Here is a 25,045-nt window from a genome sequence, read left to right as displayed (position 1 = left end):
GCTAGCAACTCCTGGTCGCCAATGGCATAGTTGCACTCAGCTGGGGAGAACTTCCGGGAGAAGAAACTGCAAGGATGTAAATGGCCATCTTTAGCCCTCTGAGATAACACCGCTCCTACTCCAACGGAGGAGGCATCCACCTCTAGGATGAAAGGAGAGTCGATGTCAGGCTGTTTCAGGACAGGCGCAGAGATGAACCTCTGTTTTAAAAGATGAAAAGCTTGCATGGCTTCTTCAGACCACTTGGACGGGTTAGCACCCTTCTTGGTGAAAGCAGTAATAGGCGCCACAATGGTGGAAAAGTCTCGTATAAACTTTCGGTAATAATTGGCGAACCCTAAGAACCTCTGGACCCCTTTGAGGGTTAAGGGTACCGGCCAATTCTGAATTGCTTGTAGTTTCTCAGGATCCATCTCTAGTCCGGAACCGGACACAATGTACCCTAGAAACGGAATGGACTTGACTTCAAAGACGCATTTTTCTAATTTGCAATAGAGATGATTGACACTGAGACGGGACAGAACCTCTTTAACCCAAAAACGATGTTCCTCTAAATCGTTGGCAAAAATGAGGATATCGTCTAGATAGACCACGACATGACGGTATAGAATGTCTCTGAAGATCTCATTGACAAAATGCTGGAAGACAGCTGGAGCATTGCTCAATCCGAAGGGCATGACGAGGTACTCATAATGACCGTCACGGGTGTTAAAGGCGGTCTTCCACTCGTCACCCTCACGGATCCGGATGAGATTGTATGCACCTCGCAAGTCCAGCTTTGTAAAGATGGTAGCTCCGCTAACTCTGTCAAAGAGCTCAGTAATCAGGGGTAAAGGATAACGGTTCTTGATGGTAATGTCGTTCAAACCTCTGTAGTCGATGCACGGCCGCAGACCACCATCTTTCTTTTTTACAAAAAAGAAGCCTGCGCCGGCTGGGGAAGAAGAAGGTCGAATGAACCCCTTTGCTAGGTTCTCTTTAATGTATTCCTCCATAGAATGCGTCTCAGGCAGAGACAACGGATAAGTTCGGCCTCGAGGTGGAACCTTCCCTGGAACGAGATCAATCGGGCAGTCCCATTCTCTATGAGGAGGAAGGATATCAGCAGAAGCTTTACTGAACACATCCGTGAAATCTTGATATGGAGGAGGTGGAACATCAGACGACCTGGGGGAGGAAGAACAGACAGGCAATACTTTAAACAAACATGTCTCTGCACAGGAGGAACCCCATGCCAGGATTTGCGTAGTCGTCCAATCAATTGTAGGATTGTGAAGACGGAGCCATGGAAGGCCCAGGACCACAGGATGTGTGGCTCTTGGAATCACTAAAAGTGAAATAAGTTCGGAATGAAGAACTCCCACTCTCAGACAAACTGGTAGAGTCCTTAGAGCAATAACAGTATCAAAAATTTTACTGCCATCCACGGCAGTTAAGGAAAAGGAGGAATGAAGTCTCTCGGTGGGTAGGGATCACCGTTTAACATAGGCTTCAGTAATAAAGTTCCCAGCTGCTCCGGAATCAAGGAGAGCAATGACGTTCCGATAACGTTGAGCAACTTGAAGCGAGACTGGGAGATTACAATCATGAGGAGATGGAGAGGAGATCATTACTCCTAGCCGGCCCTCTCCTGGGCGAGCTAGGGTTTGGAGTTTTCCCGGACGTTCGGGACAGGCATTGATGGTGTGAGACGGAACTGCACAGTAAAGACAAAGAGACTCAGAGAGACGTCTTCGGCGCTCAGCAGGAGTTAAACGGGAACGGCCAATTTGCATGGGCTCATCTTTAGATGGTGACAGTTGACGAGGAGGAGGAGCAGAAGATTTTGGAGCAGATGATCTTCCACGCTCAGTTGCTCTCTCTCTGAAACGTAAATCAACTTTCGTGCAGAGTGAGATTAGCTCATCTAACTTAGAAGGTAAGTCTCTGGTAGCTAACTCATCTTTAATAAGCTCAGATAAGCCATGCCAGAATGCAGCATACAGGGCCTCGTCGTTCCATGCCAGTTCGGATGCCAGGATCTGGAACTGTATCAGATATTGTCCTACAGTACGTGACCCCTGGCGTAAACGGAGAATCTCGGATGAAGCTGAGGTTACCCGGCCTGGCTCGTCGAAGATGCGCCTGAATGTTGACACGAATGCAGTGTAAGAAGATAGCAGGGTGTCGGACCTCTCCCATAACGGTGATGCCCAGTCAAGGGCGGAGCCACTGAGAAGAGAGATGATGTAGGCAATTTTTGTACGGTCACTGGGAAAATTGCCAGGTTGTAGCTCAAACTGAATCTCACACTGGTTGAGAAATCCCCTGCAGAATCTTGGAGATCCGTCAAATTTTGCTGGCGTTGGAAGATGAAGACGTGGAGCAGAAATGGGTAAGGTGGGTGGGGTTATAGCTGGAGTCACTGTGGTTGACGCACCAGATGCGCCTGATCCACGGAGAGTTGTCAGAATCCCATCCAGCCGAGTAGAGAGATCCTGGAGACAGCGGATGATGTGGCCCTGTGCAGCCTCCTGATGTTCTAGTCGGGCTGCCAGTTCTTGCATCGGCCTGGCCGCTTGATCCTGGTCTCCGGCTGGATTCATTAGGTCAGTGCTTACTGTCACAACCGAGGGCCTGAGCTGACGGGAGGCAGCCTCAGTTGTAGGGGCTGAGATGTACCGGAACCTGGGAGGTTGTATCAGACCCCTGGACATGTAAGTAACATGAATAATAACTGCCCGAAGGCGTGACCACGACAACTTGGATAAAAGTCAATGATGTTTATTATGACAACTCCGCAATACAGCAGCAGTAAAAGAAAACGTAAAAGTCAGCAAATAATAAATACAGTTCCTGGGTACTACAGGATGGCAGGAGCCACAGGGCACTGGTAGTGTGAGATAGTTCTTATGATCTTCTAGATGGAAAGTCCTTACCAGGCCCGACTGTAGCAATGGAGATAACCCAGGATTGTGCCAGCTGGTGTTCCAGGAAAAGCTGGGTTGCTGAAGGTAAAACAGCTGCTGTGGATACTGGCTGGAACCAGACTGTTGTTAGCACGGAGTGGATACTGGCTGGAACCAGTTAAATAATAAATGAACTTGGGAGCGATGAAATATGAACTGAAATGTAGAACTTGAGAGCGGAGAAATAATAATACCGGTGGAGAGTGGTAAAGTGTAGAAAGGACACCGGCCCTTTAAGGGAAGCTGTACTCTGCTGAAAGCTGAGCTGGAAGCAGGTAATGTTGTAGCTGGAAACAGATGAATCCACAATGGATTGGAGAGTCAGGCTACACCGCAGGTGGAATGCTGGTGCGGGTCTCTATGGTGGAAGTCTTGAGACAGGAGCTGGAACCTGGAAGACAATCACAGGAGAGAGACAAACAGGAACTAGGTTTGACAACCAAAGCACTGACGCCTTCCTTGCTCAGGCACAGTGTATTTATACCTGCAGCAAGGAAGGGATTGGCTAGGCAATTATGCAGATTAACAATACTGACAACAGATTGGAGGAAATGATCAGCTGACAGAATCCAAGATGGCTGCGCCCATGCAGACACTTGGAGGGAAGTTTGGTTTGTAATCCATGTGGTAATGAAAACAGTAATGGCGGCGCCGGCCACTGGAGACAGGAGACGCCAGGCTGACAAGTGCACATCCAACCACGCGGACACAGCGGAGGCCGCGGCTGACGTAATCGCCACTCTGACACTCTGCATGCAGAAGCTCAGGGACGGCTGCGGAGGCCGCGGGAGACACCATGCCAGATGTAATATGGCGTTACTGTGACAGCGTCTCAGAGAGACAGGAGAGGATACAGGAATGTACACATCAGGATAACAGATGGGATCCGGTCCTGGAGCGCTGAGCCAGCCTTAGGAGGCATCTGATGGGTAAGAAATGGCGTCCAGATACCCGGATCGTGACAGGGGGTTAATACAGGCAAACACCCCAGGACAGTGGAGTGCTGCTTTACATATGTTATTACTGTATAGGAAAGGCTGAAGAACATGGTGTGGACGCCATTTTCTCATGACTTCCTGTTTCTTCTTACAGGAGTTTTGGTCGATCCTACAACACACGGCCACCAGAGGGGGCAGGCGTGTTTTGGGACATTAGTGAAGCACAGTTTAAAAGAACTCAGTGTGTACCAAGTGCAGTGCATTTGGTCTCATACACACTTTTAATAAAAATATTTACAGAGTCGTGAGGATTTGTGTTTCACTGTGGTACTGTCTGTTGGTGTCTTACTGTCGGTGTACATCATGAGTAAAGCTAAAGCAAAATAAAAAAAGCAGCTTGTCTGCGCTGTCTGTGATAGTGTGTTACCTGATGGAACTTCCACCTGCACAGTGTCTTGCAAATAAGGGTCCAAATACGAACCCCTACCCTGATCCTCCTTGGGCGATGATGGCAGGTGTGATGTCTGAATTAAAATTAGAGCTTGCCGCTGTACGTAAGGACCGTGAGGCGGCTAAGTCTGCTTCAACAGTATTACCGTATGAGCTGCCCGATTGGGCTCAGGATATGTCACGGACTTTACAGAGTTATCAAAAGTCCACGACTAGCCCAATTCCTAAAAGTAGTCATAGTTTAGCTCATAATTTACCGGTTTCAACTGTGTTGCATGCTGACGATTCAATGCCAGACCTTATGTCTCAGGAGGAACAAGAGGAAGGTGAATTGTGCCAGGAGTCAGATAGTGAGGTTACTGATAGCCCGGCCATTGATAATCTCATCAGGACATTACGCCAGGTTCTAAATGTTACTGAGACTGAGGAACCTCTTTCAAATGATGAAGTTTTATTTGCTAAAAATCAGAGAACACCTGTGTGTGTTCCTTTTTCAGATTCTCTTAATAAGCAGTTAACGGACACATGGAAGCATCCAGATAAACGGGTTGCTGTGCCTAGATGGTTTCCGTCTAACTACCCGTTCCCAGAGTCTGACAACTAAATGGGAAAATCCGCCAACAGTGGATTCCTCCGTGTCAAAACTTTCTAAAAAGTTAACCATACCAGTCCCAACTGCTACGACTCTTAAAGACCCGTCAGAGCGTAAGCTAGAAGCTATGCTGAAATCAATGTATACAGCAGCCGGGGTGTTGCTTTGACCTGCTTTAGTGGGAGTTTGGGTTAACAAAGCTGTAGTTGCATGGGCAACACAGCTCAAGTTGGGCCTACAACAGGATCTTCCTTTAGACCAGATTATACTTCTTGCTGATCACATCTGTGAATCTGCTGAGTATTTGGGTACGGCTTCCCTGGACGTCTGCCACGTTTGTTCTCGTCTTTCAGCTTCACTAGTTGCGTCCCGACGGGCGCATTGGATGCATTCTTGGCGGGCAGAGGCAGAGTGAAACGAGGAATTGAAGCGTTGCCTTATGCTGGCGAGATGTTATTTGGTTCTGAATTGGGCAAATGAATTTCTCAGGCTATGGGGGAAAAATCTGTTTTCCTGCCATTGCCCGCACCAGTTCCTAAACGCAAATACGCTGGACCGGCGTTCAAATCTTTTAGACATCAGTCCTTTCGAGGCTGTGCTAGAGGAACAACCATACCAGGTAGACGTGGTAGATGACGTGATTTCCAACAAACCAATACCCGTCGTCGGGACACAGCTGACAAGCCAGTTGCATGACGGGCTTCCAGACCATCTCGGATCTTCAGTTGTGGGAGCATGCCTTCAAACGTTTCACTTGGCGTGGTTTCAGACATCCACAGATGCGTGGATCCGCAATTTAGTGTTCAAAGGTTACAAAATAGAGTTTGATTCTCTACCACCGATGCGGTTTTTCAAGACAAGCCTACCTGTGTCAGAGGACAAAAAGGCGGTTCTGCAGACCGCAATGCAATCTCTCGAAGATTCAGCAGTTTTGATCCAGGTTCCAGTTCACCAGCAGGGACAAGGTTATTATTCCAGTCTTTTTGTGGTACCAAAGCCGGACGGCTCAGTCAGACCGATATTGAACCTGAAGGGGCTCAATCAGTACGTCACTTACTACAGATTCAAGATGGAATCCCTGCGGTCAGTGATTGCAGGTTTGGAGCCACAGGAATTCATGATTTCGCTGGATCTCAAGGATGCATACTTACACATTACAATTTGGCCACCGCATCAAGCGTACTTAAGGTTTGCCTACAATGTACTAGTTCAGCACGGTTGGATTGTCAACTTAAAAAAATCAAGCCTTGTTCCGTGTCAAATACTTCAATTTCTAGGAATGATTCTGGATACGGTGGATCAATGGATTTACTTGCCAGAACAGAAAGCACAAAGTATTCATCATCTGATGCAGTTAGTGCTCAAACCAAGGACAGTCTCGGTGCATTTGTGCATTCGACTGTTAAAAAAAAAAAAAAATGGTGGCATCTTTCGAGGCACTCCAGTTCGGAAGATTTCACTCGCGTACATTTCAACTGGATCTTCTCGCACAGTGGTCAGGCTGTCACATGCAAATTCATCAAATGGTGCGGTTGTCTCCAAGGGCCAGAATATCACTACTCTGGTAGCTTCAAGTACAGCATCTCACCGCGGGAAAACGATTCGGAGTCTGGAATTGGATAATTCTGACGACAGACGCAAGTCTCAGAGGTTGGGGAGCAGTGGTCCTACATCGTCAATTTCAGGGTCTCTGGTCAAACAGATTACTATCAATAAATGTCCTGGAACTCAGGGCAATCTACAACGCTCTGCGTCAGGCAGTTCAAATACTCCAGTCTCAGACTGTTCGGGTTCAGTCAGACAACGCAACGGCAGTCGCCTACATCAACAATCAAGGAGGAACTCGAAGTCGCATGGCCATTTGAGGAGTTGCTCGAATCCTGAATTGGGCCGTACATCACCAAGTGATATTGTCGGCAGTGTTCATTCCCGGAGTGGACAACTGGGAGGCAGATTATCTCAGCCGTCAGGATTTTCATCTAGGAGAATGGGCTTTATATCCACAGGTGTTCCAGATGTTGGTCCAGCGGTGGGGTTACTCACAGGTGGATCTGATGGCATCTCGCCACAATCATCAAACACCCCTTTTTGTGTGTCCAGAACAAGAGATTCAAAGGCAGTGGCAGTGGATGCTCTCACAATAGCGTGGCCGTACAGCCTCATGTATCTATTTCCACCATTTCCGCTGCTTCCTCGGTTGCTAAAGCGGATCAAAAGAGAATCCACGACAGTCATACTAGTGGTGCCTCATTGGCCTCGGAGAGCGTGGTTCTTGGATCTCCGCGGTCTACTCACAGACGATCCGTGGCCACTTCCGCGATGTCCAGACCTATTACAACAAGGTCTGTTCCTTGTTGTAATAGTGGCTGTTGAGACCACTCTCTTAAGACGAGAGGGCATTCCAGAGTCGGTTATACCAACCATGTTACGTGCTAGGAAGCCAGTTACAGCAGCTCATTATCACAGAATTTGGCGAGCTTATATCGGTTGGTGTGAAGCTCGGAACTTTCCGACATCTTCTTTTAAATTATCCCGTCTTTTACTATTTTTAAAGGTGGGGTTAGATGGAGGACTACGTTTAGCGACGCAAAAGGGGCAGGTCTCTGCCTTGTCAATTTTCTTTCAAAGGCGCTTGGCTCTTTTGCCAACAGTTCACACTTTGCTGCAGGGTGTCCTCAGAGTTCACCCTCCATTCATACCACCACATACGGCTCCATGGGACTTGAATCTAGTTTTAGATTTTTTGCAGTCTTGAAGTTTTGAACCCTTACAACAAGTGGATGTTAAGTTTCTAACATGGAAAACAGTTTTTCTCCTTGCCTTAGGCAAGGTGTGTTTCAGATTTGGTTGCCTTGTCACGCAAGCCACCGTATCTGGTGTTTCATAATGATAGAGCGGAACTTCAGCCGAATCCCGCTTTTCTACCAAAGGTAGTATCTTCCTTTCACATTAATCAACCAATCGTAGTTCCTGTTTTTACAGAAGGTTCAGGAACTCCAGCTACTTTGGATGTGGTACGCGCACTACGCGTTTATGTAGCCCGAACATCAACGGTACGTAAAATGGATAAATTGGTTGTTCTCTCTGATGCGGTCAAGATAGGTTGGCCAGCTTCCAAACAGACCTTGGTTAGATGGATTAATCAGACTAATCGTCAGGCTTACTTTCATGCTAGTCTACAACCGCCTGCATCCGTTTCAGCACATTCCACGCATTCTGTGGGAACGTCATGGGCAGCAGGTCGTGGAGCTTCTACAACGCAACTTTGCCGTGCGGCTATATGGTCATCAGTGCACACATTTGTGTGCTTTTACAGGTTTGATACGTTTGCAGCATCAGCATCTAGCTTTGGCCGTCTAGTGTTACAGGTGCCAAACAGCTCTCCCGCCCAAGGGGGAAACTTTTGTACATCCTAAGAGTATTCCAGTGACCCCTAGTGGAGGGTTACTAATTTAAATATTTAAATGTGCCTGGCCCTGCTGACGCCCCGTCCATATCCCAAGAGTACTCCAGTGCCCCCTATGGATTAAAAGAAAAGGATTTATCTGGTAAGTACCAAAATCCTATTTTCCGAAGCTCCGTTTGACTTCACAAAGAGCATTGTAAATGTCACTGGAGCCTATGCAGGAGATGGCAAAAACTCTGACACTGTGCTATAGCCTTCTCTTTTTATGCACAGGCGCCATCTTTCTGGAGGTGAGGAGGCCAGTGTCGGACTGGGGCATGAAGGGCGCACTGGGGGAATGCAGTGATATGGGCCCATACTTAGGGGTGTGGACAGCCTACAAAGGGGGTGTGGTCAACCCCCACAGAGGCTTAAAATATACAATAGACCTGTGCAGTGTAATGCAACATATCTACCATGTATAATATAAGTGCACAGTCTGGAACATGATCCCTAGAGGAAGGAGTGGGCCTCCAGGCAGTGGGGCCCACCGGTGATTTCCCCTTGTCCCCCTGTGGGCCAGTCCGACCCTGGAGGAGACTCATCATTTCTTAAAACACCCCATCACGTTTTGCCAGCCTCTCCACGCCACCGTACTACTTTTATGATTGTGAAATCATCTACAAATCAAAACACTGTGTCTCTGTCTGAGGTTTCTGAGCGTTGGGAACCAGGCAGCTTTCAGCACTTGAGGGGAAGGAGGAAGCACAGAGGGAGACATTCTCCAATCACCAGATCACAAGTGTGACTGGGATTTCTTCAGACAAAATCAACTTGTGTCTCTAAATAACCTAAACTAAATTCTCCAATCCGTAGACCCTGTGTTGTTTTGTTATTTTTTTTTTTTTGGGAGGGGGACACACAAATCTTTCTTTTTACAATTGCTGGGAAACATATGTGCCACAGGTGATGCTGATAAAATGTTAGATATGACCCTGGTTTTCTATGGCCTGCATATAAAGAGATTCTATCATGTTTCTTCCCATACTCCTTTTAATGCATTTCATCACTATGATCTCAAAATGTAATTGGCTTATTTCCCTCTTTATAGTGATTCCGAGAATGTTACTCCAGGGCTGATGTAGTTTATAAAGTCCAGGAATAAAGTTAACAACCCTAGCTACATGTTTGTTTCTTTCCTTTAGGGTAGTGGTAGGGGGTGGGATAGGGCTTGGGATGACTGGAAAAAAGTTACATTTGTAAAGTTTTACATCTGCTGTGAATTGTAGTAATATTGCATGGTAAGCAATGTGTAAACCTTGAGGCAGTTTCCCAAACTCCGCCATTACAGTCCAGGTTTTAAGTATATCCATGCTTGTGCACTGATGTTATAATCAGTTGCTAATTGTCACCTGTGTGTAAGCATGGTTATCCTCAAAACCTGGTCTGTAATGGCTGATTTTGGTAAATTCTGCCTTGAGGGGTGAACACATTGCGAGTAAAATGTAAATACCTTGTGGTATTACTTCCTTTTAATTTGCCAGTGTGTGTTGCAAACATTTGACAATGGTTCACTAAAATTTTGCACAGGTGCCAATTATTTCATTTATTCTTAAATCAGTGATTAGTAATTTACTTATTTATATGTGTCTGTGTGTCTATGTATGTGTATGTGTGTGTGTGTGTATATATATATATATATATATATATATATATATATATATATATATACGCACACACACACATTAAAATCTGTTGCTTTGGCGTTTTGCATCAGGTGTTTGCATATAACTAATGCGCCATGCCAGCAATTGTAGAATGAAAGCGTCATCTTGTTGTGTCCAGCCACTGTCGTGTTTTCATCTACACGCACAGTTTATTGCTCATGTAATGATATAAGTTATAAACGGAAGATTACACAGCCATTTAATCATGCAGGTTTCTCTTTTTAGGTCCTTCCCTCGACTTATGTGGGGGCATTTTTGGAAGATGTCAACACAAGGACTTTTTGTTGCAATCTTCTGGCCTGTAATCCCTCAGTTTGTCTGCAACTGTCTGTTTTATTGGGCGTTATACTTCAACCCAATCATCAACATTGATCTGGTAGTTAAAAAAATTCGGAGATTGGAAACCCAAGTAATGTGAGATCTTAAAGCACTTATCAGGATTGGTGTCGGGACACTGAATTAAAGGATGGATAATACCCCCTCGTTATTACAGTCACTGTGTGATCTGAGGTTTCATTCATTTTAAAAAGAGACTGTTAGAAATCAGAGGCACTATGAAGGTCAAATTATTTTCAGCAGATTTTTTTTCTATGTTTAAGAATCATTTTTCTCCTCCTGCCTTGTCATATTGTCAGCCTGTTTGTTGTGTATTCTAGCAAGGTAAGTATAAACGTTTGGGTCAGTTTGCCACTTGTAGCCTAATTCTTCAGCATCCCGCTGTATGGTTCTGACATTGAAGTATTTACTGACTTTTAGCCACAGAAAATTTGAAACTCCGCTATAAATGATGTGCAATAATACCTAAAAAGTACCTGATGTCGCTAAGCTTGTGTATAACGAAAACCACAAAAACAATCCGATACTCTGAAGAATGCTGTGCAAAGGCTTGTTTGTTTGTTTTTTTGCCAATTCAATATGATCAGCTTGTGTAAGGGAATCCATTTGGTTGCCTCCCGGGTTTTTCTGCACTGCGTGTCATTCCTACATCTACTGTAGGTACTTGCAGCATCACATTTAGTAGATGGTCTAAGACAGTCTAGACTCTAGAACATAGTTATTAAAAGTCACTTAGGAAGATCTGCAGTGTCCTTTCTCAAACTATATTAAAGCATATTTTTTGTGCCCTGAATTGTTTTAATAAATCTTAATCCATAGGACAAAATGCGTGTGATTAATTTAAATGCAGAAATTTAATGTGTAGTCAAATCATAATTTTGATTTTAAATTTGTCGAGAATACATTTTTACTAGCTTAATGACGAATCTTATCCCCCCCCCCCCCACACACACACACACACACACACACACACACACACACACACACACACACACACACACACACACACACACACACACACACACACACAAACCACACACCCACCCACCTGCCCACAGCAATTGTATTGCTTCCCACAATTTCATTGAGAAATTGCTTGGATAAGAATAAAGATGCATATTTAACATTGTAGTACAATGAAGGACATTGAGGTTTTTTTTTCTTATTTATTTTACGATTGTTTGAAGAAGTCTTGTTATAATGATGCAATGAAAATAATTTAACTTATTATCAATTTCACTATGCCTTTCAGAATTAATTCATCAGAGTAACTCTGTTACTCTTGGGTACACTGGATGGGATCAGATTGCTTGATCTAAGCAACGTTCTGTTGTAACGCACAGTGGATGTTTTCTCTAAACACTTAAATGTGCTATAAACCCAGATTTACTTATTGTCTTTCAAGGTGACTCTAAGTCTGCTTGCAGAATTATATTTTGTACAGTTGCCATTGTATATACTGTTCTTAACATTTTACTCCAGGTAATCCTACAGAATACACTGGGGGAATGGAATAGTGATATTAGTAGGGACTGACATCACTGAGGTGCTCCTTGGTCTGAAGGGCTAAATTGTAACACCCAACTAGATACAGCCTTGGTAAATGCATGCCTACAGGACCGGAGGTAGCAGTAATTGATGTTTGGCGTATATAGTCACTCCTGCGCTGAAACGATCAAGCAGATACCATTTGTGAGGTTAGAGTGCCCTTAACGAAATTACCTAAATCTTTTGTTTACTGTTAAAACTGGAGATATGTAGTAAAAACATTACACAATCTTGTATGTGTAAAGGGGGGTACTCACGGAGCGATCGCTGCTTAAAATCTAAGCAATCTGACTAGATTGCTTAGATTTTAAGCAGTGATCTCTCCGTGTGTACCCCTCACAGCGATAGCGATGCGCAGCCCTGCGCATCGCCATCGCTGGTGCTAGATTGGCCTGCATGTAGGCCAATCTAGCGGGTCGCTCACTTCACCCGCTGGGGGAAATGAACGCCCCCGCTCCCCCCGCACGCTCAGCACACATCGCGCTGTGCTGAGCGGCGGGAGAGATGTGTGCTGAGCGGTTCGCTCAGCACACATCTCTCAAACATCGGCCGGTGAGTACTGGCCTTAACACCCATCTTGCTTAGATACAAACATTACATTACCTTACAGTTTCAATCCTTGATGGGCTGACAGTTTGCATGCTAAGATTTATGTATTCCCGGTAATTAATTAATTTAATCAATAAAATAAAATATAGTTCCCAAGTAAGAAAAACTCCAGGCAAACAAAATAGGTTCTGTAAATGCCATTAGCACTAACTACTGGAACTGTGGCTGTTCCATGTCCACAACAAAAGCGTCCAGTCTACACGGGACTGCTGTCAGTGCAGCCTACTATGTAAGACGTTGCAATCCGCTGTTACGCTGACTGTACACTTTCCCTTTCCATGTTATCCTGACCCTTCTGTCTGGCATAGCAACTCTTACCAAGGCTAATGATTATCTCAAGAACCACAGCAGCTCTGGGCACTTCACGCTACATATCTACTAAATAGATTGGGAGGGATTTATTGATGGAGATTTCTTTCAAAATTCCTTTCAGTGTCAAAGAAGAAATATACGTTTGCCCTTATTTCTAAAATTTTTCATTGCATCAGTAGTCTAAAGGCGGGTACACACTACCCGATGATTAAATACCTGCGGTGAACGACTATACATTAAATGATATAGCGTTTAACGATATAGTACGTACACAATGACCGTTATCGCTCAACGATAACATTTAGTGACGTTACCACCGGCATTCCCGAACATGCAGCTCAGCCTGACATGGACGGGTTGAGCTGCATGTCGGCTCAATATTGGTGAATTCTGAATGACGTGGGAGCGCGCATCGTTCACCAATATCACCCCCATACACACTGGACAATTTCAGGCTAAAAATAAACGATAACGACATACATGTTGTTGTTATTTATTTTTTAGCCAGAAATCACTTTGTGTTTGTACCCCCCTTTAGACTAAACGTAGCCAATCCAGAGGGTGCTTATGTACATCTTTTAAAGGTTTACTTATGTGTGCTTTAAAGATGATTTTTTTTTTTAACTAGCCAGTATGGTCTATACACAGAATTGCAGTTTTGTGGCTGGAATGTAGTAAAGATTCTGAGTAAAACACATGTATTGAAATATAGTCCTGTTTTTTCCACTGACGTAAACATCAATCATCATTTTATTACATTTGTAGCAATTTACTCAGTCTCTGATATTTCTAGATCTGTGCAATGTATTTTTTTTCTTGTTGAATGTATGTATGTAATTTATTGAATACCAACGAAATGACCTTGCTCTGGGTGACTAATGTATGGTCACCGTTGCTGCACATCTTCCTAACAGTCCCCTGATTTTGTATGCATGTACTGTGAAGTTCCATATTGCTGATTTTTGTTTTATTTTTTTGAGATTTTTATTTTAATATTTGGGTTAAATTAAAAACTGAGTTTTTGGTCTTTTGGGATGTGTACGATGATTGAGAAGTCCTCTGCCTTTTTGTGATAACCAGGTGAATCAAGCGATTTTCTTTTGGAATGCCTGGAATATAATGACATAAACATGCACTGATCAATTGTACTGAGAATAAACATAAACTAGTAAACTCCAATATATTGTTGGTGTTTAGTCTACGTGGTGCAAAAGTTTGCATGAGCCTTTAAATGGGATGTCATTTTTGTCATAATTGTTTATCTTAACTGCTAAATAACAAGTTAGCTGTAATGGAATTGCATGATGTGTCCCATCAGGCTTTTCTGTGCACCTTATGTATCAGGAGAAGTTGAGAATACTCATTTTGCCAACACTACATCTTCTGTTTTTGTGGCCTTGGGGCAGATGTATTAAGCCTGGAGATGTGCTAAGTGCAAGGTGATAATGCGCCAGCCAATCAGCTCCTAACTGTCAACTAACATATTGTAGCTGATTGGCTGGTGCATTATCACCTTGCACATATCACTTCTCCAAGCTTAATACATCAGCCCGCTTGTCCTTTAGCACAGTGCTGTGTACATAGGCAAGATCAGGCTTTCTCTTAGGAATCCATGATATTTATTTAAGTTTCTCTAACGTACTAGTGGATGCTGGGGACTCCGTAAGGACCATGGGGAATAGACGGGCTCCGCAGGAGACATGGGCACTTTAAGAAAGAATTTTGATTCTGGTGTGCTCTGGCTCCTCCCTCTATGTCCCTCCTCCAGACCTCAGTTTGAATCTGTGCCCGGACGAGCTGGGTGCTGTTTAGTGAGCTCTCCTGAGCTTGCTATAAGAAAGTATTTTGTTAGGTTTTTTTTTTTTTTTCAGGGAGCTCTGCTGGCAACAGACTCCCTGCATCGTGGGACTGAGGGGAGAGAAGCAGCCCTACTCTCTGCAGATAGGTCCTGCTTCTTAGGCTACTGGACACCATTAGCTCCAGAGGGATCGTACACAGGATCTCACCCTCGTCGTCCGATCCCGGAGCCGCGCCGCCGTCCCCCTCGCAGAGCCGGAAGACAGAAGCCGGGTGAAAGAAGCAAGAAGACTTCGAAATCGGCGGCAGAAGACTCCAGTCTTCACTGAGGTAGCACACAGCACTGCAGCTGTGCTCCATTGCTCCCACACTACACCCACATACTCCGGTCACTGTAAGGGTGCAGGGCGCAGGGGGGGGGGGGGGGGGCGCCCTTGGCAGCAATTAGAGACCTCTTTGGCAAAAGTTTGCATATATACAGTTTGCATATATACATTGTACATGAAAGCGGGACAGAAGCCCGCCGTTGAGGGGGCGGGGCTTTTTCCTCAGCACTCACCAGCGCCATGTTTTTTCTCCACAGCACCGCTGAGAGGAAGCTCCCCAGCCTCTCCCCTGCAGTTACACGGTAGAAGAGGGTAAAAAGAGAGGGGGGGCACATAAATAGGCGCAAAAATCAATATAAACAGCAGCTACTGGGTTAACATTAAGTTACTGTGTTATTCCTGGGTTAATAGCGCTGGGGTGTGTGCTGGCATACTATCTCTCTCTGTCTCTCCTAAGGGCCTTATGGGGGAATTGTCTTCAGATGAGCATTACCTGAGTGTGTGGTGTGTCGGTACGTGTGTGTCGACACGTCTGAGGTAAAAGGCTCCCCTAAGGAGGAGATGGAGCAAATATGTGTGTGAGAGGGTGCCTGTGTTTATTTTGAAAAATTCAAAGCGATGTCATCTTCATGCAAAACTGAAAGGTTAAGAAGATTGCCTAAAACGCATTGCAAAGGAAGACCACTTTTGTTCATTGAAACAATAAAACATCTGGTTTACTTCCTGAAATTCTACAATGAAAGATCCCTGTAAGATGGCCGCCATATGGAACGCAAAGTGGAACGCAATTGTCACTTCCGGCCATTAAGAATGAAAGTCAAAGATCGGACTCTCTACCGATAACATATAGTCTGAACACGTGACCGGAAGTGGAACGCATAACCACTTCCGGTATCGGATAGCGGAAGGGAAAGTCGTTTCGCTTCCTTGTGAAAGTTTCGTTTAAGTTTGTTCATTATTTGTCTGTATAGGTAATCTTATCTTGGGGATAACATACATTGTATATTTGATATTACATGTAAGAATAGAAAGGGTTCTGTAGCTGTGGAATACAAACGGAAATACATAATGAACCGCACACGTCACTTCCGGTAGACCAAATCCGGAAGTTGTGGAAGCCTAATTGGCTTGTTAACATAATTGAAGTGGGTATAAATATCTGTTGAATGAGGGTCCATGTTATCCAAGCTTGAAAAAGGATAACAATCTCCAAAACGCGTCGTTTGGACGACACGGATGCCTTTTATCTGCATTGCCTGACTCCCTACTCTACCTTCAAATGGAATAAGCCTATTTGCGGTGGTGCCACACTAATTCCACCGGGACCGGATTGCCTTTTCCTAAAAAGGCTCTCTGCCCACCGCAAATCCCATTTAGGGTGAGATACTTTGGGATTGACATTTTTATTGTATATATGTGTGATTTTTATTCTATGTTTTATGCATTAAAGTACTGTGTTTTTATCCAAAAGCCAGTTTCTAGCATCTCTGTTACAAGGGCGCCTATGCACACATCCATCTTTCTTTCTATTTTGTAGGGTGTCTCCGTCGACCACGCCGACACCTGTTTGGATATGTGTGCTAAGTGCTAAGGTGAATTTATTGCACAAAAGATTAGAGAACAGACAGGGAATCTACCCATGTCTGTCCCTATGTCGCAGAGACCTTCAGAGTCTCTCAATGATCACTATCCAAAATAATAGACACTGATATCGACACAGAGTCTGACTCCAGTGTCGACTACGATAATGCAAAGTTACAGCCAAAATGGCAGAAAAGTATTCAATATATGATTATTGTAATAAAAGATGATTTGCATATCACTGATGACTCATCTGTCCCTGACACAAGGGTACACATGTTTAAGGGGAAGAAAGCTGAGGTAAATTTCCCTCCTCTCATGATGAAAAAGAGCAGGAATTTCCAGACAAGAGACTGCAGTTTCCCACAAAGAATTCTCAGGGAGTATCCTTTCCCTACTAGGGCCAGGATACGATGGGAATCTTCCCCTAGGGTGTCACGTTTGCCCAAAAGGTAGCCCTGACGTAACAGCTATCCTCAGGGATCCTGCAGATAGCGTGCACATTCTGGTACACTACTCAGACCGGCGATTGTGTCGGCATGGGTTTATAGCGCTGTGGCAGCGTGGACAGGTACCTTATCAGCAGAAATTGAGACCCTAGTATGTGTGTGTATATATATATATATATATATATATATATATATATATACAGATAGATATATATATAGAGATATATATATATATATATATATATATATATTTATATTAAAGATGCTGTCTTAAGAGATATATATATATATATATATATATATATATATATATATATATATATATATATATATATAAAACATGCCCAAAGAGACATGAGTCTACTGGGTCCTAGAGTCAAAGCTATGTCGATTTCTGCTTGACGTGTCCTGTAGAATATGCAATGGACAGATGATGCCGACTTAAGAGGCATATGGAAGGCTGAGGATTGTGTGGAGAAGGGTTCTTGGACCTGGTCTCCACAGTTATAGTGGGTAATGCTGATATTTTGCCTTATATTCCTGCACAGCCTAGAAAAGCACGACATTATCAAATGCAGCCTTTCGAACAAAGTCCGAGGTGCGTCTTTTCTTGCCAGAGGCAGGGGCAGAGGAAAGAAGCTGCACAACACAGCTAGTTCCCAGGAACAGACGTCCTCCACCTCTACAAAATCCACCGCATGTTGCTGGGGCTCCACAGGCGGAGCTAGGCCCGATGGGGGCACGCCTTCGTAAGTTCAGCCACAAGTGGGTTCACTCCCTGTTAGATCCCTGGGCAATAGATATTGTGTCTCAGGGATACAAGCTGGACTTTGAGAAGATGGCCCCTCACCGACGGCCCTGACGGCTTCCCCCTACGAGAGGGAAACAATGTTAACTGCAATTCACAAATTGTATCTTCAACAGGTGGTGGTCAAGGTTCCCCTCCTTCAACAAGGAGGGGGATATTATTCGACCATGTTGTAGTCCCGAAACCGGACGGTTCGGTCAGACCCATATTGAATTTAAAATCCCTGAACATATACCTGAAAAGGTTCAAGTTCAAGATGGAATCGCTAAGAGCGGTCATTGCAAGCCTGAAAGGGGGAGATTTTATGGTGACTCTGGACATAAAGGATGCATACCTTCATGTCCCCATTTATCCACCTCATCAGGCGTACCTCAGAATTGCGGTACGGGATTGTCATTACCAATTTCAGACGTTGCCGTTTGGTCTCTCCACGTCCCTGAGAATATTCACCAGGGTAATGGCGGAAATGATGGTGCTCCTGCGGAAGCAAGGTGTCACTATTATCCCATACTTGGACGATCTCCTCATAAAAGCGAGATCAAGAGAGCAGTTGCTGAACAGCGTATCACTTTCTCTGGAAGTGTAACGGCAACACGGCTGGATTCTATATATTCCAAAGTCGCAGTTGGTTCCTACAGCTCATCTGCCTCTCCTAGGCATGATCCTAGACACAGACCAGAAAAGGGTTTATCTCCCGATAGAGAGAGCTCATGACACTGATCAGGAATCTATTAAAATCAAAACAGGTGTCAGTGCATCACTGCACTCGAGTCCTGGGAAGGATGGTGACATCATACGAGGCCATTCCCTTCGGCAGGTTCCATGCGAGGACCTTCCAATGGGACTTACTGGACAAGTGGTTCGGATCACATCTTCAGATGCATCGGTTAATCACCCTATCCCCCAGGGCCAGGGTGTCTCTCCTGTGGTGGCTGCAGAGTGCTCACCTTCTCGAAGGTCGCAGATTCGGCATTCAGGACTGGATCTTGGTGACCACGGATGCAAGCCTCCGAGGGTGGGGGGCAGTCACACAGGGAAGAAATTTCCACGGGCTGTGGTCAAGTCAGGAGACTTGCCTTCACATCAACATCCTGGAACTAAGGGCCATATACAACGCCCTACGTCAAGCGGAGTCCCTGCTTCGCGACCAACCGGTTCTGATTCAGTCAGACAACATCACCGCAGTGGCTCATGTAAACCGCCAAGGCGGCACAAGGAGCAGGGTGGCAATGGTAGAAGCCACCAAAATTCTTCGCTGGGCGGAGAATCACGTAAGCGCACTGTCAGCAGTGTTCATCCCGGGAGTGGACAACTGGGAAGCAGACTTCCTCAGCAGGCACGACCTCCACCCGGGAGAGTGGGAACTTCATCAAGAAGTCTTCACGCAGATTGCAAGTCGGTGGGAACTGCCACAGGCGGACATGATGGCATCCCGCCTCAACAAAAAGCTGCAGAGATATTGCGCCAGGTCAAGAGACCCTCAGGCGATAGCTGTGGACGCACTGGTGACACCGTGGGTGTTCCAGTCAGTCTATGTATTTCCTCCTCTTCCTCTCATACCCAAGGTGCTGAGAATCATAAGAAAAAGAGGAGTGAGAACAATACTCATTGTTCCGGATTGGCCAAGAAGGACTTGGTATCCAGATCTGCAAGAAATGCTCACAGAGGACCCGTGGCCTCTGCCTCTAAACATAGAATTTGTCGGCAGATAAGAACCACTTGGCCCATCTAGTCTGCCCCTTTTTTTTTTTTTTTAACATTATTTTTATCTCTAACCTTATTTGATCCTTATTTCTTTGTAAGGATATCCTTATGTCTATCCCATGCATGTTTAAATTGCTCTACTGTCTTAGCCTCTACCACCTCTGATGGGAGGCTATTCCACTTGTCCACTACCCTTTCTGTGAAATAATTTTTCCGCAAATTTCCCCTGAACCTCCCCCCCTCCAGCCTCAGTGCATGTCCTCGTGTCCTATTGCTTCTCTTCATTTGGAGAATGTTTCCCTCCTAGACTTTGTTAAAACCCTTGATATATTTGAAAGTTTCTATCATGTCCCCCCTTTCCCTTCTCTGCTCCAAACTATACATATTGAGATTTCTTAGTCTTTCTAGGTATGTTTTGTAATGTAGGCCATGCACCATTTTAGTTGCCCTCCTTTGTACAGTTTCTAATGTATTAATATCCTTTTGAAGATATGGCCTCCAGAACTGAATACAGTATTCTAGATGAGGCCGTACCAATGACCTATACAGTGGCATTATTACTTCTTTCTGCTGCTGATTCCTCTCCCAATGCAGCCAAGCAACTGACTAGCCTTCCTCATTGCCTTGTTACATTGCTTACCTGCCTTTAAGTCATCTGAAATAGTGACTCCTAGATCTCTAAGACAGGACTGGTGCAACAGGGGCCCTGTCTGTTCCAAGACTTACCGCGGCTGCGTTTGACGGCATGGCGGTTGAACGCCGGATCCTAGCAGAAAAAGGCATTCCGGATGAGGTCATTCCTACGCTGATAGAGGCTAGGAAGGATGTGATGGCTCAACATTATCACCGTATATGGCGAAAATATGTGGCTTGGTGTGAGGCCAGGATTGCCCCTACAGGGAAATTCCAGCTGGGCCGTTTCCTTCACTTCGTACAGTCGGGAGTGACTTTGGGTCTTAAATTGGGTTCCATTAAGGTTCAGATTTCGGCCTTATCCATTTTCTTTCAAAAAGAACTTGCTTCTCTGCCTGAAGTTCAGACGTTTGTAAAGGGAGTGCTGCATATGCAGCCCCCTTTTGTGCCTCCAGTGGCACCTTGGGATCTTAACGTGATGTTGAGTTTCCTGAAATCACACTGGTTTGAACCACTCAAAACGGTGGAAGTAAAATATTTCACGTGGAAGGTGGTCATGCTATTAGCCTTGGCTTCGGCTAGGCGTGTGTCAGAATTGGCGGCTTTGTCACATAAAAGCCCTTATCTGGTTTTCCATGCGGATAGAGCAGAATTGCGGACCCGCCCACAATTTCTGCCGAAAGTGGTTTCATCCTTTCATATAAACCAACCTATTGTGGTGCCTGTGGCTACTACTGACTTGGAGGATTCCGAGTCACTGGATGTGGTCAGGGCTTTGAAGGTTTATGTAGCCAGAACGGCTAAGGTCAGGAAAACAGAATCTTTGTTTATCCTTTATGCTTCCAACAAGTTTGGGGCGCCTGCTTCAAAGCAAACTATTGCTCGCTGGATCTGTAACACGATTTAGCAGGCTCATTCTGCGGTTGGGTTGCCGCTGCCTAAATGAGTTAAGGCCCATTCCACAAGGAAGGTGGGCTCTTCTTGGGCGGCTGCCCGAGGGGTCTCGGCATTACAGCTTTGCCGAGCGGCTACTTGGTCAGGTTCAAACACCTTTGCAAAGTTTTACATGTTTGATACCCTGGATGAGGAGGACCTTGTGTTTGCTCATTCGGTGCTGCAGAGTCATCCGCACTCTCCCGCCCGTTTGGAAGCTTTGGTATAATCCCCATGGTCCTTACGGAGTCCCCAGCATACACTAGGACGTTAGAGAAAATAAGATTTTACTTACCGGTAAATCTATTTCTCGTAGTCCGTAGTGGATGCTGGGCGCCCGTCCCAAGTGCGGACTTCTTCTGCAATGCTTGTATATAGTTATTGCTTAAATAAGGGTTATGTTATAGTTGCATCAGGGTTTATCTGATGCTCTGTGATTGTTCATACTGTTAACTGGGTAAAGTTATCATAAGTTATACAGTGTGATTGGTGTGGCTGGTATGAGTCTTACCCTGGATTCCCAAAATCCTTTCCTTGTACTGTCAGCTCTTCCGGGCACAGTTTCTCTAACTGAGGTCTGGAGGAGGGGCATAGAGGGAGGAGCCAGAGCACACCAGAATCTAAATTCTTTCTTAAAGTGCCCATGTCTCCTGCGGAGCCCGTCTATTCCCTATGGTCCTTACGGAGTCCCCAGCATCCACTACGGACTACGAGAAATAGATTTACCGGTAAGTAAAATCATATTTTTCGCTTATGTCCTAGAGCAGGCATGTCCAAACTGCGGCCCTCTAGCTGTTGTGAAACTACATATCCCAGCATGCCCTGACACAGTTTTGCTGTCAGAGAATGCTAAAGCTGTGTCAGGGCATGCTGGGATGTGTAGTTTCTCAACAGCTGGAGGGCTGCAGTTTGGACATGCCTGTCCTAGAGGATACTGGGGTTCATTTAGTAACATGGGGTATAGACTGGTCCACTAGGAGCCATGGGCACTTTAAGAATTTGATAGTGTGGGCTGGCTTCTCCCTCTATGCCCCTCCTACCAGACTCGGTTTAGAAAATGTGCCCGGAGTAGCCGGTCACACTTATGGAAGCTCCGGAAGAGTGTTCTGCATTTATTTTATATGTTTATTATTTTCAGGCAGGGCTGGTTGGCACCAGCCTGCCTGCTTCGTGGGACTTAGGGAGGGGGACGGCCCAACCTCTTGAAGGGTTAATGGTCCTGTTCCCCGCTGACAGGACACTGAGCTTCTGAGGGAACTATTCGCAATTCCACCACGTCGAGCGTACATTTCCGCAGCACGCCTCCACCCCTAACAGCCAGAAGTAAGAAGAGTGGTGAGTACTAAGCCAATGTCCCGGTTAGCGGGTCGCCGGCCATTATGGCGGCATGAGGGTACAGAGACGCACGGCTTCTAAACAGGACGGAATGCGTACACTGTACACAGTACCCAGAATGGCAACGCAGCCTTAAAACGGTTTCTCTCCATTTTAAGCACCAGATTCCTCAGCCAGTATAAAAAAGTGGGAAGACCGCGCACCATTGAAGGGTCGGGGCTTCACTATGAGAGGATCCAGCAGCTCACCAGCGCCATTTTCCCTTTGCAGTGGACACAGACGCTGACAGGACAGGGACGCGCAGCTCATCCGGTGTGACTCCAGATTACCTCAGCGGTACCAGGTGGTCATAGCAGGGGGGATCAGGGTACTTAGTCTGCGACCAGCTACGCTTGGCATTAGCGATAAGGGCGCGGTGGGGGCTTGCTCCAAACAACTCTGCGTCTCCCTGAAGGGCTCTTTGTGGGTTAATTGTGCTTAACCTTTTCCTGTGTGTGTGTGTGCTGTCATATTTACATTATGTCAGGCAGAGAGTTCTTGCACAGCGGAGTGTTGATCTTCACCAGGGGGCTCACTACTGGGTACTCAGGGTTCACAAGCTAGCGGGGCTGAACCGAAGTGGGTTAATTTTCTCAAAGGAATGATTTCCACTCTTTCTACAAAATTGTCCCGCAATGAGAAAGAGACGCAATACTTAAAACAAACTGTGGATGAGTTTATGAACAGAGACTCAGTCCCAAAAAAAGTGTCTCAGTCCCCTCCCATTTGTCTGCAAAAGCGATCTCTGGCCCATATCCTGCAATCTGACTCTGACGCTGATGGGTCAGACTTGGAGGAGGGTGAGGTGGATTTGGGGGGGATGCTGCTCTGTCACAGGTAATAGAGGCTATAGTTCTGCATATTCCTGATAAGGTGTCAGAGGAGTGTGAGGAATTTTATTTTAATGTAAAGAAGAAGTCCTCATTTACTTTTCCTGTGTCAAAGGAATTGAATACCCTGTTTGAAGAACCATGGCTTAATCCTGATGAGAAGTTTCAGATCCCTAAAAGGTTGCTCTCATCTTTTCCGTTTCCTCTGGAGGATAGAAAAAAATTGGAAAATCCACCGATAGTGGATGCATCAGTCTCTAGGCTGTCACATAAAATTGTATTGCCTGTTCCTGGTGCAGCCTCCCTAAAGAACACGGCTGATCTTAAGATTGAGACTACACTCAAATCGTTGTACACAGCTGCTGGGGTGGCCCAAAGACCCACTAATGCATGTGCGTGGATCACTAAAGCCATTGCGAAATGGTCAGGTAACCTAATTGAGGGGTTAGATTCCTTATGTAGGGGGGATGTTGTCTTACTCATGCAGCATATACAGGACTCTGCAAATTTTATGGTGGAAGCCATAAAGGAAATAGGCGTGCTTAACGCACGCACCACCGCTATGGCAGTGTCGGCATGCAGGGGCTTGTGGCTGCGCCAGTGGACTGCTGACGCAGACTCCAGGAAAGGAGTGGAAGGCCTACCATTCACAGGAGAGGACTTGTTTGAGGATGAATTAGACAAATGAATCTCAACAGCTACTGCGGGTAAGTCTACGTACCTTCCTTCCGCAACCCCCCCCCCCAACCAAGAAGACTTATTCAGCTTCTAAGTTACAGTCCTTTTGGACGGCTAAGTTCAAGGGCAAATCCAGAGGTGCTTCTACGTCCTCCAGCAGCGCAAGAGGTAAACCACGCAAATTAGCAACAGCAGGTGCTCAGGAACAGAGCTCAGGCTCTGCTTCCTCAAAGACTTCAGCGTGGCGGTGGACCGCAATGCCTGGAAGGTTGTCAGGTGGGAACCTGACTACAATTCTTCAGTCAGATCTGGTCAAATTCGTGCCAGGATCCCTGGGTCATAGATCTTAGACTGGAGTTCCAAAAGCTCCCACCTCACAGATTCTTCAAATCAGGCTTGCCAGTTTCACAAGAGGCAAGTATAACTTTACAGCATGCCATCCAAAAACTGGTACAGACTCAGGTAATTGTTCCAGTTCTACCTCGTCTACTAAACAAGGAGTACTATTCCAACTTGTTCGTAGTACCGAAGCCGGACGGTTCGGTAGGACCGATTCTGAACCTCAAGTCTTTGAACCCGTACTTACGAGTGTTCAAATTCAAGATGGAGTCTCTGAGAGCGGTGATCTCTGGTCTGGAGGAGGGGGGAATTCCTGGGGTCTCTGGAATCAAAGATGTGTACCTTCATATTCCGATCTGGCCGCCTCATCAGGCTTATCTCCGGTTTGCACTGCAGGACTGTCACTACCAGTTCCAGGCCCTGCCATTTGGTCTCTCCACGGCACCGAAGGTGTTCACCAAGGTGATGGCGGAGATGATGGTTCTACTCCGCAAACAGGGAGTAAACATAATTCCGTACCTGGAAGATCTCCTGATAAAAGCGCCGTCCAGGGAGAGGTTGCTGGACAGCATTGCTCTCTCAACCAAACTCCTCCAGGATCACTGGTGGATTCTGAACTTTCCGAAATCTCACTTAGAGCCAACACGGAGGCTCCCATTCCTGGGAATGATACTGGACATGGAGTCACAAAAGGTGTTCCTTCCATTGGAAAAGGCATTGGTAATCCAGTTGATGGTTCGGGATGTCT

General features: G+C 45.7%; 1 protein-coding gene across 3 annotated transcripts in view; it reads left to right on the top strand.

The window, feature by feature from the left end:
• The window catches only part of BFAR (bifunctional apoptosis regulator), a 60,715-nt gene extending 46,844 nt beyond the window's left edge, over positions 1–13,871 (top strand). For all 3 annotated transcript variants that reach the window (XM_063934312.1, XM_063934314.1, XM_063934313.1), the window contains one exon: positions 10,266–13,871. In XM_063934312.1, coding sequence (XP_063790382.1) covers positions 10,266–10,458 — 193 coding nt within the window. In that variant the 3' untranslated portion in view covers positions 10,459–13,871. The remainder of the gene's footprint in view (positions 1–10,265) is intronic.
• The last annotated feature ends 11,174 nt before the right edge of the window (positions 13,872–25,045 follow it).

The sequence above is a fragment of the Pseudophryne corroboree genome, chromosome 7 (assembly GCF_028390025.1).
Source record: "Pseudophryne corroboree isolate aPseCor3 chromosome 7, aPseCor3.hap2, whole genome shotgun sequence".
NCBI lineage: Eukaryota > Metazoa > Chordata > Amphibia > Anura > Myobatrachidae > Pseudophryne > Pseudophryne corroboree.
Note: the sequence above shows the minus strand (reverse complement) of the source record. Positions and strands in the feature narration are given on the sequence as shown.